The 17,269-nt window shown below is 41.8% G+C and overlaps 1 protein-coding gene across 1 annotated transcript in view; it reads left to right on the top strand.

Moving 5' to 3' along the window:
* The window catches only part of FAT4 (FAT atypical cadherin 4), a 155,550-nt gene that overhangs the window by 109,152 nt on the left and 29,129 nt on the right, over nt 1-17,269 (top strand). Inside the window, exons 8-10 of the mRNA XM_081303696.1 lie at nt 1,104-1,284; nt 7,479-7,729; nt 9,608-13,957. Of these exons, the coding sequence (XP_081159822.1) occupies nt 1,104-1,284; nt 7,479-7,729; nt 9,608-13,957 (4,782 nt within the window). The remainder of the gene's footprint in view (nt 1-1,103; nt 1,285-7,478; nt 7,730-9,607; nt 13,958-17,269) is intronic.

Here is a 17,269-nt window from a genome sequence, read left to right as displayed (position 1 = left end):
TCAAGTTGCAGCTTTGAGATATAAGTTGAAGCTTATTTTATCCTGTAATTCTATAAACTACTGTTGATTAGTATGGACATAAATATTTCACAGATGACGAATGAATGAGTGAATGATGGCTTTACTTAAGGTACTCTGAATAGGAAAATGGGCGGGACTTAACTTCATATAGAGGGAAATGACTTTATGGGAGGAAAAGCAATATCTAATAGACAAAAAGGAGAATCTGTTGGGCCTGACTTATTTTAGATAAATGCAGTTAAATGGGTCTTCCTTGTTTTTATTGGAAGAGTTAAAGTTTGAAAAATGGTTTTTAAAGCACAACCAAAGGAGATGATTCTGTGTTTAGATATGGGGACAGCCCACAAAATTCCAACAAAAGATGGTGTCTGATCTTCACCACAAAATGAGCTTGTTTAATTTTCTAGTTCAGATAGTGCTTCCAAATTCTTGTTAAATGTTGGGTTTTAACTCTGATAATAGACTAAAACAAGAAATTAAAGTGAATCATGTTAATTAATTGCAACCACTACATCAGCTCATTAATCATAAGTGCAAGATTACAGTTCTGAGATATAATTCAAAGCTTATTTTATTCTATAGTTCTATAAACTAGTACCCATTGGTATGAACAAAGGGATTTAAACACCTTAGAGGCTCTGTGGATTTTTAGATGGTAGCAGGGAGAGGCACAAATAGGAATGCAGTTTTTAACAGCCAAGTTAGTTGACCAGCCAGTGGATTGCTCCAGGTCTCCTTTGCACTATTTTAATGTAACCAGAAATTGCTGGTAGTGTCTCTTTTGTGGCGTGAAAATGATACTATCGAGTTCTACATTGTTGAATCAGCACCTTTCAAATAGAGTAAGTGCACGGCACATGCTTTTCGTGCAGAATCAGTAGGAACAATGTCAAATTCTAGGTCATCAAAGAAAATATTTTTCTTATGATGAAATGAAAAGCCACTCTAGGGCTTGTCTAACATATTCAGAAATTTTGCTTTGATGTTATCTAAATTCTCTCTCCTAGTTATAATTGTTGTCAAAAATCATTCTGTTTGTCTTTTTTTTTTTAGCACTGAACTTGATTTTCTTGTCTTGCTAGGATCCCCTGCCTTGACGGGAACGGGAACAATCAATGTCATCGTAGATGACATCAATGACAACATCCCCACTTTTGCCAGTAAGATGTATTTCATATCAATTCCTGAAGATGCAGCAACTGGAACGGATGTCTTGTTGGTAAATGCCTCAGATGCTGATGCTTCAGCAAATGCGGTGATAAGGTCAGTACCTGGGACTTTGTAAATTTTGGTTATTTTCTCATTAAACACTAGTCTTTGGATTAAATGAATATAATTTTTCTGGAAATTTCATACCGATGCATAGAGCTAGTCCTGCTTTCTATTGCTGAATAATCATCGCTACCATGAGGACTAAGACAATAACAAATGTTCTTATTCTTAGTAATCAAGCAGTAACAGAGAACAGCAGTGTGGACCCTTGTTCAGAGAGAAGGAGAGACAGCTGATCTGTAAGGTTCAGTTGATACAGCTTCATCCCCTTATTCCCGGCCCGGACAAACATGTGGAAGAAGATTACCACATTTTCTAGAAGTCCCAAAGACACAGATCATTTTTCACATGCCCCCTCTGTAGGCTGGTACTGTTCCAATTAGAGTGGGTTAAATCACAAGGAAAACAGTGGCTCAGAGGGACGGAGGAGGTCAGATCAGTTGTCAGTCCAGGGCACAAATAGTGGTACTGTGATGATTTCATCAATTATTTATTCATTTTTTGTTCGTTACTAATTTTCTTTTAACAAAGTCATCTTGGGAGCTGGGTAACCCCAGCGGCTCAGGAAACTGAGGCAGGAAGATGGTGAGTTCAAAGCCAGCCTCAGCCAAAGCGAGGTCAGTGAGGCCCTGACTCTAAATAAATTCAAAATAGGGCTGGGGGTGTGGCTCAGTGGTCAGGTGCCCCCCAGTTAATGCCTGGTAACAACAACAACAACAACAAAAACCATCTTGGGAAACTGATTCTCCCTATTGGAAAGGATGGTATAGTGGGTAAGAGGGTCATAAGTATATAATATTTATGGAATTGCTGATTTGAAGAAGAGTGCCAAGAAGAAAAGATTTCTACACTTTGAACCTGCATTCTTTTTAAGGTAGGCAGCTAAACACAGATAGAGAAGAATATTTCATCCAGTGTTGACCGCTTGAAGATGAGGCAGGACAGCACAGTGGAGAGCAACACAGAGCGTGGATTTGTAGACAGTGCCTTAGTCCATCCTGCAAGACTAGGTGATCTACAGCAGCAGAATTCACTGCTGCCTCCTCACTAACATGTCGCTGTGCTTCCAGAGGAGATGAAGGCTGGGTCCTCCCCTGAAGGAAGAGCAGGAGTGAGCTTACTCTGTCCAGCCCTTTTATTGTTCATTATTATTATTTTATTTTTTTGGCACCAGGGATTAAACCTAGGGGCTCATAATCACTGAGATGCATCCATAGCCTTTTTTAAATTTTTTATTTAGAATCAGGGTCTTGCTAAGTTGTTAAAAGCCTCATTAAGCTGCTGAGGCTGGCCTTGAACTTTCAGTCCTCTTGCCTCAGCCTCCACAGTGGGCTCCAGCCCTTTTTTTTTTTTTTTGTACCAGGGATTGAACTCAGGGGCACTCAGTCCCTGAATCACACCCCCAGCCCTATTTTGTATTTTATTTAGAGACAGAGCCTCACTGAATTGCTTAGCACCTCACTGTTGCTGAAGCTGGCTTCGAACTCCTCATCCTCCTGTCTCAGCCTCCCAAGCTTTGGGATTACAGGCATGCACCACTGTGCCTGGTGGCACCATTCCTTTTATAAGGGACATTAACTCACCATGAAAGCTCCACTCTCCTGACAAACCACTTCCCAAACACCTCACCTCCAATAATATCACTTTGGCTGTTAAGTTTTGACTTTTGGAAGACACAATTGGACCCTAGCAGATGGCTTCAGTAAGGACGTGACCTTTAAGTTAGTAGTAGTACAGCAGTGTGGTGGAACTGAGCCTTGTGTTTTATCTAAGAAGGACAGTGTATTTGGACCAGAGTGAGAAACGGGCCGGAGAGATAGGCAGGTGCCAGATCATCCCAGCCATTTTATTGCTCCTGGGAGGATTATAAGCTTATTTTTAGGTAGGAAACTATTGGATATATTTTAAAACCAAAAAATAAAAAAAAAACATAAAATTTCTGTATTTGTATTGGATGGGTAAGGCAGAACTGTAGAGAGGGGCTCTATAAAGAAGCAAGATCATTTCAGTACTAATCAATACAGTGAATCAAACACAAGATGGACATTTCACCACCCAGGTGGAGAAATGAAGATCGGGCAATAGGGTAAAGGTATACATTTGATATCGACAGTGTAAAATGAAAGAGAGACATCAGAACTGTCTTTACCAAGATCTTGCCTTGAACCCCAGAGCAGATTGGGCATCATTGACTGAGGTGGGTGGGACTGATGAGAAACAAGTTTGGGGGATTCTGGAAGTTTCCGTTTGAATATAAATTGAGGTGGCAATCATTCACAGCTAGGAAGTTGGAGACGTGAGTGTGGAGCTAAGGAATAGCTTTGCAGACCTGGGAGTCATCAGTGTCTGGGGGACATTTAAAACCAGGGAACCAGATGGAGAACACTTTAGGAGAGAGTGTAGCAGGGGAAAGAGAGAGGGGCTGGGGAGTGTCACGGGAATTCTCCAAGGTAAAAGGTGGATTTCAAAGGAAATGTCACCAAGCAGTTAAGGGTCTGGTCAGAGACAGGGGAAGAAATCCAGGGCATAGAAGGCATGTGCATGCGTTGTCAAAGGAAGGACCCCTGCATTCACACTGTGTCCCAGCAGGCTGGGGTCGACTAGAGAAGCGAATTCCTAGAGGCTCCTGGAGACGAGTCCTGGAGACGAGTCCTGGGGCGCTGGGGAGTCTCTGCCCATAGTCATGACGCTGTGCCTGCCTGGGTCATTGTGCTTAGCACCACCCTGAGAGTGGCAGGTAAAACTTCTCCCTGGGTATGAACCTCAAAAGGCTAGTGAGTGTCCCATCCTTCACTTGTCCTACACCAAAGAATAAGAATAATTAAATCTATAACCTGAGATTCAGTTGGAAGTCTTCAGTTTAATGGAAGAGCAGATCCTGGAGTCAAATTGCACGGGATTGAATCCTGACTCCACTGTTATTAATTACATAGTATGTGCAAATTACCGAACACTTTTGGAGATCAACTTTTTAAAATCAATGGACTAGCTATGCTAATAATACAACTGATTCTCTAGCAGATAAATTGAATGAATTAGGTGAACTATTCAGAATAGTTTCTCAGTACCTGTCATCCATATTGCTGTGGTCCATGGAAAATGCTTGACCCTCACCTGTCACCTGCAGTGCCCAGTAAGTGTCTGATATTAATTTTGAAGAGATGTCTTATTCATGATAGTCTGAAAATCTGATAATTCATTATCTGTCACATAGAGAAAACTTCCTCTCAAGATAGCATATAGAATTCTGACAGTCAGTAGGAGATATTTTGTCTGAGATATCGAAGTTCTTGGTGTAAAGCTGAATATTCACAAAATTGATCTCTTCAACTATCTATCTGTTCATTTATCATTAGAATAAAAATGTTAAGATGATATGCTGTTTTCGTCTAGTGTTGTGTGAAAATCCATTGAAAACTGCTATACTGTACTTTGAACCATAGTGATCAGTATCAGATTGGTCCAGAAAATTGTTGTTCAAAAAGTATTCCATGCATTCTAATGGCACAATTTAAAACAAAAATCTTCACATAATTGTCACATCCCACATTTTGCAAAACCTTGGCATACAGTCTGTGATGATATTGGAATAAAATACAGCAATGCACGAGTTGGTTCTCCTTGAATTAAATCAGTATAACCAATACTACCTTGAATCACTTTGAAAGATTCATTTTGGCTTTTGCCACCCGATGTGGCATTTTTCTCTCTCACTACATTCCCTCAGTTGAACTTTACCTTCTTTATATTCTAAGTAATGGAACAAGAGCATGTTGAAGTTACAAAGGCAGAAGTTAAAACTCTAGATCTACCATTTGCAGGTTGTGAGTTTCTTTGTGTAACTATTTGAATCTCTTTTACATTCAGATTCCTCATCTATAAAAATCCTAAACAAAAACCAAACCGTTTGGAGTGTTTTGAGTTTTAAATGGCAGGATGTGTAAATAGCCCAAGAGTGTTCAGTACATACTGAGAAGTCGGGAACATGCGGGATATTTAAAGAGCAGCTGAGATGTTTAACTGTTCAGAAGACAGCACAAGACCCAATCTAATAAAGTTGAAACCTCACACAGATTTGGTCTGGACTACAGAAGCAGAAAAGATCTCCTTGGGTAATGAGAACAGAATCAAGTCTCAAACAAGAGAGGCAGCCAAACCTGAGCACATGTGTCTCAACCTCTATTCACAGAGCTGCCTGCCTTTCCTCTCTTTTTATCCTAGAAGGACAAATTTGCATGCCTGTGGCATTACAGAATCTCACATTCAAAATACGCTTGTCATGCATTTTTGAACTTAACAAAGTCTAGAAAAAGAACACATATTAATATGACAATTTATGCTTTAATTTTCAAAACCTGAATCTATTACTACATTTCAACAGACAATCATATGGACAGCAGCATGCACAGCAGTGTAAAGTAGTGCATACATGTTCATGGTACCTGTTCCTTTCTTGTGTAGATAAACCTGGGCCAGGGCCACCTTTGCCTTTCCGCACGTTGCTCCTTCCTGACACATCCCATTGCTGTATGCAAAACACCCAAATCCAAATTTGCACGTGTTTTCATCACTGGAAGTTCATTTTAATTTGTGACTGTTTGAGGGAACAAATCTTTGATTGAATCGTGATCTATGTTGCCATAGATGTTAAGAAAGCTCACGGCAGAATGAATGGCTTCTTTTTCTTATTAAATTATTGGTAAGTTCTACATCCTCCCCATAACAAGGAGGTTTCCAAAGTAAAATCGCACACTTCTCGTAATCCAGGTTTCTTCAAACTTCCATAAATAAATAAATAAATAAAGTGAGTATTTTACAAGTCCTCAATTACTAATTTTAAAGACTTCATCTATGAACCACTGATCTATTTATTTATTGATTGATTGATTGATGAGGGGGCTAGATATCACAAACTATATATGTCAGTGACTAAACTGTACCAAGCATCTTTTTGGCTCCAAAAGACACAGTCAGTTCTGTTTTCAATCAGTCTAGATTCTGATATGTGGTTGTGTCAAAAGTATGTTGAAAATCTGAGAAATATCAACACTTTATTGATACCAATGTCATTTCTCAATTAAATCCCTTCTTTAGTCTTTTCCTGTTTTGTTATAATTTTATAGGATTCATATTCTTTAAATATCAACTCATAAAAGGTTTATTATTATTATTATTATCATTATTACCATTATCATTATTTAACTAAAGCAGAATACAATGTGAAAACGTTTGTTTTAAACTGCACATTATAGGCTAAATGCATACACCTCTGGCTTCGAGGTTTTTTTTTTCCCCTTCTGTGATTTCTGTCAGACATTTCCTAAGGATTTGTTTATTTGGATATAAGCCATAGAAACACAACTCCAGCAAGCTCTGTCCTTGTTGGTATAAAAGGAAAATGTTTAAAAACCTATTCTCTTGCTACCTCCAACTGTCAGATTTGGGGGCTGCAGTCGGTTTCTGAACCTTCAGGTTGGGAGCTTCTCTTCACCGACCTCTGGGACCCAGACGGCACCCGCAATGTGTGCAGATGGCTCCACTCTCCAGGGGGAGGCTGTTCCTAGTGGAACGTCCTGCCTCGTACCCAATCTGGTTAGCATCAAACTGTCCATGAAGATGTCATGCCTGTCTCAAAAGAGCAACACCACCATATGAGGAATGACAGAGGAGCGGATGGGCCACCAGGAAGGGCCCTGTGTAAACAGGCAGCTCTCTAGTTGGTGATAGCTAGCGGGTGTTAGGCACGGGGTTTTGTCTTTAAAGAATAAGCTCTGATACTGATTTTCTGTCTATCATGGCGTATAGCAGAAAAATAATTTTAGGCTGATTTTTAAAATAATCATTTGTGATACTGACCTCTCAGCACAAGAGCAGGGCCCTCATTTACATTTTCAGGCTCATTTATTTAACACAGAAGTGCTCTGGTTTATTCTGTGGGCTTGCATGGTTTGAGAGTCCTAAAAACCTTGCAGAGATCTCCTCGAGGTCATTAGCTATTGTACAAGACAGATGTGATGTTCTCATGAAATTTGAAAAATTTATCTTCTAGCCATATTCCTTTGTTGTTTTTCAGTCTTACTTGAAGTACATTTCATTGTGTTTCTGCCTTGGTTTTTAAATTACAGTAAGTAAGATGCTAGAGTCTGTCAGTAAGAGTCATATGGCCATCTCTGTCTCTGCTTTAGTTACAGCATCATGGGTGGCAACTCACAGTTCACCATCAACCCATCCACAGGACAGATCATCACAAGCGCCTTGCTAGACAGGGAAACCAAAGACAACTACACTTTGGTAGTGGTCGCCAGTGATGCTGGATCCCCGGAGGCTCTGTCCAGCTCCACCAGTGTGCTTGTCACTGTGACGGACGTCAACGACAATCCACCACGATTCCAACATCACCCATATGTCACCCACATCCCATCCCCGGCGCTTCCAGGTACTCAGTCCAATTCTGAGGTCACATGGACACAGGCAAACTATACAGCAGGTGTTTTCCCTGAATACACTTGTGTTATCTTTATACATATACATATTTCTGCTACAGCCTCATTTTGCAAATTCTTTAAATTTCAGGTTGTTTGGCCAATGAAATTGAAGATTTGAACTCTATAAATTAACTTGTTTTTCCATACCAATTGTGGATAGGATTTTATAATTGCCACATCTTTCCTGTTACTATTTCTTAATATCCCTTGAACACTATAAACAAGTTAGACATTATTTCACAGTCAAAGATGGCTCTCCCCTCTGGTACGATTAATGTATGAGCTGCCTAAGAGGAGGAACATTGTCTCTGTTTTTCACACCATATTCTCAGTACCTGAAACTTTATCTAGGAGGTAATAAGCATTTAAATATAATTACTGGTTGAAAATAAATATTTTTGTTTCAATTCTTCAAAGAATGTTTAAAAATGTCTAATGAATAAATGATTCTAAGCAGTATTTATTTCTATGTCATTCTTGCTGGATGGAAGACCATCAGCCACTCAGCTTGTAGAGCCATTCATGAATCACATCCATATTGACAGTATGAACTAACCCTTCTGCTTCTCTTCCAAACTTGGTTTAGCATCATTTCTATTGGTAACAAATGGCCTATTATCTAAAGAACTGCACAAATCTTATGTCATTTCTGATTTTTTTTTTAGAGGAGCTTTCAAAAAGGAATAGGCACAAATACAGCTTATAATTTAATTTTCCTTGGTTAAAAATATTTTTAATTATAAGAAAAAAGTAAATGGATTCAATATTCCTCCTCTTAGTGATCTTTGATCTTCTGTAAACTTCAGAAAGTCTAATTGATACCAATTGAAAATATAAAATCCATAAATGTATGTGCCAACATTTTATCAAAAAGACATGTAAAAATCCAAATCGTAAGTTCCTGATGAAGGTCTTTAGCTGAAATGATGCTGGCAGGCATGATTCTAATTATGTCCATTGTGCAGCAGGGCAAGACCATATCTCCCATGCAAAATGAGGTATGCCTACGCATCTTTTCTTCGTTAGACTTACTATAATTAATAGGAGTCACTTGGTTTTTTTTTTCTTATAAAAGACTTATTACTTTTGTCACAAACTCTTCTGTAGGGCTGTTTGGGAAGGATTTCTGAATGAGTATATTGAAAAAAAAAAGTCCTTATGGAAGTTTTTCTGCATCTTACCACTACAATCTGTTTGGTTGGCACTTACTCCAAACACCAAATTTTGGAATCCAAGTTGAGCCCATCCTTCCTCAGTTCTTATTTCATAATACATTATAATTATTTTATTTATGCTATATATGCACTCTTTTATCTCCATGTAATAGTAGCTCACAGATTAAAATAATTTTGCCATGAAACACTTGGTATAATGAATCAACAGTAATTTTTAAAACATATCCCTCTTGTTGACAAGATCGCATACTTAGTAATTCAAGGGGGTGTTTCACCACAGGACAGAGCAAGGCTGTTTCCTCATTGGGTAGAAGCTCAGCTCTTTGTAGAGCACACATATTATTGTGTTTGTTGGAATGTTGTATTACATACAGATTTTTCTCTTAGGAACCATGATTCTGAATGAGTATCCAGTTCTCTCCCGGTGTTTTTCTCAAAGGCACACTGAAAAATATTAATCCACCTGACTGTATGGGTTTTAGTGAGAACATTAAGCAGATTTCATTTGGGAACTTCAGATAAATTGAGGAGATACTGTTCTCTGCTGTAGTCAAAAGAAGTTATATCAATCTAGTGTTTTAAACGCATTAGCCTACTACCATGTGTTTTACCTGGGTTCCTCGTGATTCTAACGATAAACTCCCTCTTTTCTAGGCTCCTTTGTCTTTGCGGTGACAGTCACAGATGCCGATATTGGGCCCAACTCTGAGCTACATTATTCTCTTTCGGGTAGAAACTCTGAAAAGTTTCATATAGACCCACTGAGGGGAGCTATCATGGCAGCAGGACCACTCAACGGTGCTTCAGAAGTGACATTTTCCGTACACGTGAAGGACGGCGGTCTGTTTCCAAAGACAGACTCGACCACAGTGACTGTCAGATTTGTGAACAAGGCGGATTTCCCTAAAGTCAGAGCCAAGGAGCAGACGTTCATGTTCCCTGAAAACCAGCCAGTGGGCACTCTTGTCACCACCGTCACGGGATCCTCTTTGAGGGGAGAGACTTTGTCTTACTACATTGCAAGTGGGAATCTTGGCAATCCTTTCCAAATTGATCAATTATCAGGACAAGTGTCCATTAGTCAATCTTTAGATTTTGAGAAAATTCAAAAATATGTTGTGTGGATAGAGGCCAGAGATGGAGGCTTCCCTCCTTTCTCTTCTTATGAGAAACTTGACATAACCGTATTAGATGTCAATGATAATTCCCCAATTTTTAAAGAAGATCCATTTGTATCTGAAATATTAGAAAATCTTTCTCCCCGTAAAATACTTACTGTTTCAGCCGTGGACAAGGACAGTGGGCCAAATGGACAGTTAGATTATGAAATTGTCAGTGGCAACCAAGAAAATAGTTTCAGTATCAATCACGTTACTGGTGAAATTAGAAGTATCCGTCCATTAGACAGAGAAAAAGTCTCTCGTTATGTGCTCACCATAAAGTCTTCAGACAGAGGGTCTCCTTCCCAGAGTACCTCGGTGAACGTCGTCATCAACGTTCTAGACGAGAACGACAACGCTCCTCGCTTTTCTCAAATATTCAGTGCCCACATTCCCGAGAACTCCCCCTTAGGATACACGGTTACACGTGTCACCACCTCGGATGAGGACGTCGGTGTAAATGCAATTAGTAGGTATTCCATAATGGACACAAGCCTCCCGTTCACCATTAACCCCAGCACAGGAGATATCGTCGTCAGCAGGCCTTTAAACAGGGAGGACACAGACCGCTACAGAATCCGCGTCTCTGCACATGATTCTGGGTGGACCGTAAGTACAGATGTCACAATATTTGTCACAGATATCAATGACAATGCTCCAAGGTTTAGAAGACCCTCCTATTATTTGGACTGCCCTGAACTTCCCGAGATTGGCTCTAAAGTGACTCAGGTATCTGCCACAGATCCCGATGAGGGACCAAATGGACAAGTGTTTTATTTTATAAAGTCTCAGTCAGAATACTTTAGGATTAATGCCACCACTGGAGAGATTTTCAACAAGCAGGTTTTAAAATACCAGAACATCAGTGGCTTCAGCCATGTGAACATCAACAGGTACAGTTTTATAGTGACATCTTCAGACCGAGGTAATCCTCCCCTACTAAGTGAGACAACGGTCACCATCAACACGGTGGACAGTAATGACAACCCACCTCAATTTCTTAAAAATAAGTACTTTACTCCCGTCACCAAAAATGTTAAAGTTGGTACAAAGCTAATCAAAGTGACTGCAGTAGATGACAAAGATTTTGGGTTGAATTCTGAAGTGGAGTACTTCATTCCTAATGAAAATCATTTGGGCAAGTTTAAGTTGGACAATGACACTGGGTGGATTTCAGTAGCATCTTCCCTAATTTCCGACTTGAATCAAAACTTTTTGATCACCGTCACAGCAAAGGATAAAGGAAACCCTCCACTTTCTTCCCAAGCCACTGTTCAAATAACTGTCACTGAGGAAAACTATCACACGCCCGAATTTTCTCAAAGCCACATGAGTGCAACCATCCCTGAGAGCCACAGGGTCGGGGCCGTCATCAGAACGGTTTCTGCAAGAGATCGAGACACAGCCATGAATGGAATGATTCGGTACAGCATTTCCTCGGGAAATGAGGAGGGCACTTTTGCCATCAATTCCTCCACAGGTGTGTTAACATTGGCCAAGGCTCTCGATTACGAGCTGTGCCAGAAATATGAAATGACCATCAGTGCTACAGACGGGGGCTGGGTGGCGAGAACCGGGTACTGCAGTGTGACTGTCAATGTGATTGACGTGAACGACAACTCTCCAGTGTTTGCTCCTGATGAATACTTCCCCACCGTTCTCGAAAACGCTCCGAGTGGGACCACAGTCATCCACCTCAACGCAACAGACGCAGACTCCGGGGCCAATGCTGTGGTGGCGTACACCGTGCAGTCCTCTGATAGTGACCTCTTTGTCATCGACCCCAACACGGGGGTCATCACCACTCAGGGCTTCTTGGATTTTGAAACCAAGCAGAGCTACCAGCTCACCGTGAAAGCCTTCAACGTCCCACATGAAGAAAGGTGCAGCTTCGCCACCGTCAACGTACACCTGAAGGGGACAAATGAATACGTGCCACGCTTCGTTTCCAAGATTTACTACTTTGAAATCTCAGAAGCAGCTCCGAAGGGCACTGTTGTGGGAGAAGTGTTTGCCAGTGACCGTGACATGGGTACTGATGGGGAGGTGCATTACTTAATTTTTGGTAACAGTCGGAAGAAAGGTTTTCAGATCCATAAGAGGACCGGGCAGATTTATGTCTCTGGACTTCTTGATAGAGAAAAGGAAGAGCGGGTGTCCCTAAAGGTACTGGCCAAGAATTTTGGCAGCATTAGGGGTGCAGACATAGATGAGGTCACCGTGAATGTGACCGTGCTGGATGCCAACGACCCTCCCGTGTTTAGCTTCAGCACCTACCGCGTCCAGGTCAGCGAAGGGGTGCCCATAGGGACTCACGTGACCTTTGTCAGTGCCTTTGACTCCGACTCCATCCCCAGTTGGAGCCGGTTTTCTTATTTCATCGGCTCAGGGAATGAAAATGGTGCCTTTTCCATTAATCCACAGACGGGACAGATCACGGTCACTGCGGAGTTGGACCGGGAGTCCCTGCCTGTCTACAACCTCACGGTTCTGGCTGTCGACTCAGGGACTCCCTCGGCCACGGGAAGCGCCTCATTGCTCGTCACGCTGGAAGACATAAATGATAATGGGCCCGTGCTGACCCTCAGTGAGGGAGAGGTGATGGAAAACAAACGCCCCGGCACCCTGGTGATGACCCTTCAGTCCACGGACCCCGACCTCCCTCCCAATCAGGGCCCTTTTACCTACTACCTGCTCAGCACAGGTCCGGCCACCAACTACTTCAGTCTCAACACGGCTGGGGTTCTGAGCACAACCCGAGAGATCGACAGGGAGCAGATTGCCGACTTCTATCTGTCTGTGGTTACCAGGGACTCCGGGGTTCCTCAGATGTCTTCCACAGGCACTGTGCACATCACAGTCATAGACCAAAATGACAACCCTTCCCAGTCTCGCACGGTGGAGATATTTGTTAATTACTATGGCAATCTGTTTCCTGGGGGTGTCTTAGGCTCAGTGAAGCCCCAGGACCCCGATGTGCTGGACAGCTTCCACTGTTCCCTCACTGCTGGGGTTACCAGCCTCTTCAGCATTCCTGCGGGCACTTGCGACCTGAGTTCCCAGCCCAGGTCCACAGATGGCACGTTCGACCTGACCGTCCTTAGCAGTGACGGTGTTCACAGCGCAGTCACGAGTAGCATCCGCGTCTTCTTTGCAGGATTCTCCAATGCCACCGTGGACAACAGCATCTTGCTTTGCGTGGGCGTGCCCTCGGTGAAAGACTTCTTGACCAACCACTACCTTCACTTCCTGCGCATCGCCAGCTCACAGCTGACGGGCCTGGGCACTGCTGTGCAGCTCTACGGGGCCTACGAGGACAACAACAGAACGTTCCTTTTGGCAGCTGTGAAGCGAAGTGCTAATCAGTATGTGAATCCCAGTGGCGTAGCCACCTTCTTTGAGAGCATCAAAGAGATCCTGTTTCGGCAGAGTGGAGTGAAGGTGGAATCTGTGGACCATGACCCCTGCAGTCACGGTCCCTGCCAGAATGGAGGGAGCTGCCTGAGAAGACTGGCCGTGAGCCCAGTGCTCAGGAGCCAGGAGAGCCTGCCGGTCATCTTGGTGGCCAACGAGCCTCTACAGCCCTTCCTCTGCAGGTGTCTGCCCGGATACACTGGCAGCTGGTGTGAGGTGGACGTGGATGAGTGCCTCCCAGCCCCTTGCCACAACGGTGGCACCTGTCACAACCTGGTGGGGGGGTTCTCATGCAGCTGCCCGGAAGGCTTCACTGGGAGGGCCTGCGAGAGGGACATCAACGAGTGCCTCCCCAGTCCTTGCAAGAACGGGGCCATCTGCCAGAACTTCCCAGGGGGTTTCAACTGTGTTTGCAAAACTGGATACACAGGTAGGTCAGCGTTTTACTACGTGTCTCCCCAAAGACTTTAGCCATGTCATGTATAACAGAACATTACAGATCTTGTCATTTTCAATGTCTCTTCATAAAAATGAACATGATCCCAACAAGCATTTTTAAGTTTTTGCTATTTGTCAGACTCTGTTCTAAGCACTTTGTATACATTTTGTTTATTTCTTGCAAGAAAACCTATAATGCAGAGATATTTCCCAATTTTTTCAGATAGGAAAGTCAAAGAAGAGAAAACTTAAGTGAGTTTTTGAAGGTGATCCAGTTAATTTGTAGCAGCGTCAAGTCTACACAGTGAATTCCGGTGCTTAATTCTTGCCCAGTGTCTCTTACAAGAATGGAAAGAAAGTATCTTCCTAAAAGAGTGTCATAAATTTTAAAGGAAAAAGTATATATAAACCATAAGACCTGGGGCATTTCCTTCCCTAAATAATTGTTAACAATTATGGTTTATTATTTTATGACCTTTTAAAATCATTATATTTATTATTGAATGTGATCCACACTGTGAGAATACAGCAAAAGCCATGTTTTTTTTAAAAGATTAAGTTTAAAATTAAAATGGCTTATTATTTCCAGTAATCCAGTACAAAACATAATTGGCTGACTTCTCAGGTGAGCCAAAAGAGAAAGAGACCACATTGGAGCTTCATGTTTAGAAGTCATATTAGACATTAAGGAGCAGATTTGTTCAACTCCTTTTAAGCACCTGGTAGGAGGAAAGGCACATGGTAAGACCCCTGCTGGCTAAACATAAGTGATCATATGACATTCCACTGTGCTCAAGTTTAACTCTCCCTGATTTCTGACTCCATCTTTTATTCACTTTTTGAGAATAATACTCACTTCAAGGTGGTTCCATCTTGAAGGTATCTATCCATCCATCTTTCTAGCCATCTGTCTATTTGTCTGTCTGTCTATCCATCCATCCATCCATCCATCTACCCTCTGTCCATCTGTCTCTCTATGTGGCCATCTATCTATCTAGCCATCTATTTCTAGCACATTATTATCTCTCTTCCATCTATCTATTAGCTGATCAGTAGTTGGGATTTCTTCAAAAGTGAATGAATGTTATGCTGCTGATAAGTTTCAGGAGAATAAAATACCTACAATTTGCACATCATACAGTTTTAGGACATACGTAGATGACTCTGAAATGCTTATAAAGACACAAATAATAGATAAAACCAACACAGGTCTTAAAACAAGTTTGTAGATGTTTAGATGAATAAAATGTTTAAGAGATTTTTAAGAAATACATGTGGATATCATATTTTTCAAAGTGCCCACCCTGTGCATACTTATGGTTTTTTATTTGGAAAACTAAGTTTCTTGATGATGATGTAAAGCCTGTTGGAAAACACTGAAATAGAACATACAGGATTTGCCTTTTAGTTGCCTTTTAGCAAAGCATTGGACTTGGAATATATATGAAGAAGAGACGGCAAGCATGTGTATGGAAAGGACAGGAGATGTGATAGAATCTGACTTGGTACAGCTTTGGAGAGGCCTCCCTGGATTTCCCCATCTGTAAAGTAGAAGTAGTCATCTAGGCTTGGGTTGTTCTAGTGGGGAAACACGGTGCTTGCTGACCTAGCCCCATGCCCAGCATCCAGTGGGCAGCAGTGCCAGTTGGCTTGGTGCAGTAGTGGTGATGGGGGGTGTGCCCTGGGATTCCAGAGACCTGAGGTCCCAGGAGCACAAAGCAGGTTGCAGTTTGTCTTCAGGACCTCTGGTCATGGTGCTGTGCACATGCACTGTGTTCAGGATGTCTAGCAAACTCTTCTTTCTCTTTCCTGCCCCCAGGATGACTTCCTGGGCTGAGAATTAGGCAGCAGTCTTTAAGGCTTCTTCATCCTACTGTAATCTAGGGCACTAACACACTTAGATTTAGAGTGAGAGCACGTTTAGTCCAAGGATGAAGGTGGTGTGATGCACCTTGTGTCCACAGGGAGCAGGGAAGTGGCTTTGCTGCCTGGAAGACATGGCAGGCTGATCTCTGTTCACACTAATTAAGAGCTAGTGCCTGGATAAAGCCTTGCTTGTTGGAGGCTGTATGTGTTCACATAGATTTTTGGCTATCGGAATTATTTCAAATCAACTACCTTCCCAAACTGTTTACTATTGTGGACTTCCACCTGCGTTTATGATTTTTACAGTCCCTAGAATTAATTACAAATCAGAGCTCCTCTGTCTCACACACACATACACACAGGCATCCACACACGTGCGCACGTGCATATTCTGGGTGGTATTAGAAATTGTGCAAGAGACTGGAAGAGCTTGAGGCTCATGGAGTGATGTGATGGAGAGTCTTTGTGCCAAGAATCCCCAAAGGGAGGGCCCCGTGTGAGCTGGATGCTGTGTGAGGTGTCCTGAGAGGGTGGAAGGCTTAAAGTGAAAATCATGGAACCAATAAGATTCGTGTCATCACAGACACATTGACACGAGTATGTTCCTCAAGTCTTCATTTTTTCAAAGTTTATTTTCCAATGCAGTCAGTAGGCTATGCAGGTAATAAATATAAATTAGTATATTGTAATAAATAAGTATTTGGAGGGATTAAACATGTCTGAGGTTTCACTTATTCTGAAAAATAGTGAGATTGTAACATATTCACTTTATGATTCCTTTATGTTTTGTCATTAAGAAAATTATCTTGGAATTTAACTTTCATACCACTAAGTGGGTTTTTGGCTAATGGCAACATAGGGCATTAGAAAGATGAATAAAGTTTATTATAGTAGAAAGCATGTAAAAAAGTAAATCATAGATTTTCAAACATTGGAAAATACCCCAAATTACATTGATTGTCATATAATTACCTCAGTAAATTGAAAGAAAATATCTTCATAGTATCCACACCTGAGAATTCCCTGAGATCCTGGAGGAAGACACTAGTCTAACTTCAAGTTAGTTATTTCTTTTCCTCTGCAAAGGGCAATTCTTGAGATTAGAAAGCACCGTCACAGCCTGCTTTCCTGGCTTCCTGGCTCCCAGCACGCCTGGTCCTTCTCTCCCAAGGTGTGTGGTGTAGACAGCACTTCTAAACCCGGCCTCTTGTGACATCCTTAGTTCATAGTCCTTCTGCCTTCCCATCACTCACACATCTGGATGCGGTTTGGGTGTGGTATTTGGAACAACGCCAGGGGTTTAATACCAAAGGAAGCTTTCCTGTGCCCTCAAGGAAGTCCTGGGGTTTCAGGGCAGGGTAGGATTTATGCACTCATCAATTTTACACCATTTGACAATATAAATAGTAATATTTGCAGATGTAAAATGGTATACACG

This window comes from Spermophilus citellus (assembly GCF_964194105.1).
Source record: "Spermophilus citellus genome assembly, chromosome: 8".
Lineage (NCBI taxonomy): Eukaryota > Metazoa > Chordata > Mammalia > Rodentia > Sciuridae > Spermophilus > Spermophilus citellus.
The sequence above is the reverse complement of the archived record's forward strand: the minus strand, read 5'-3'. Positions and strand labels throughout refer to the sequence as shown.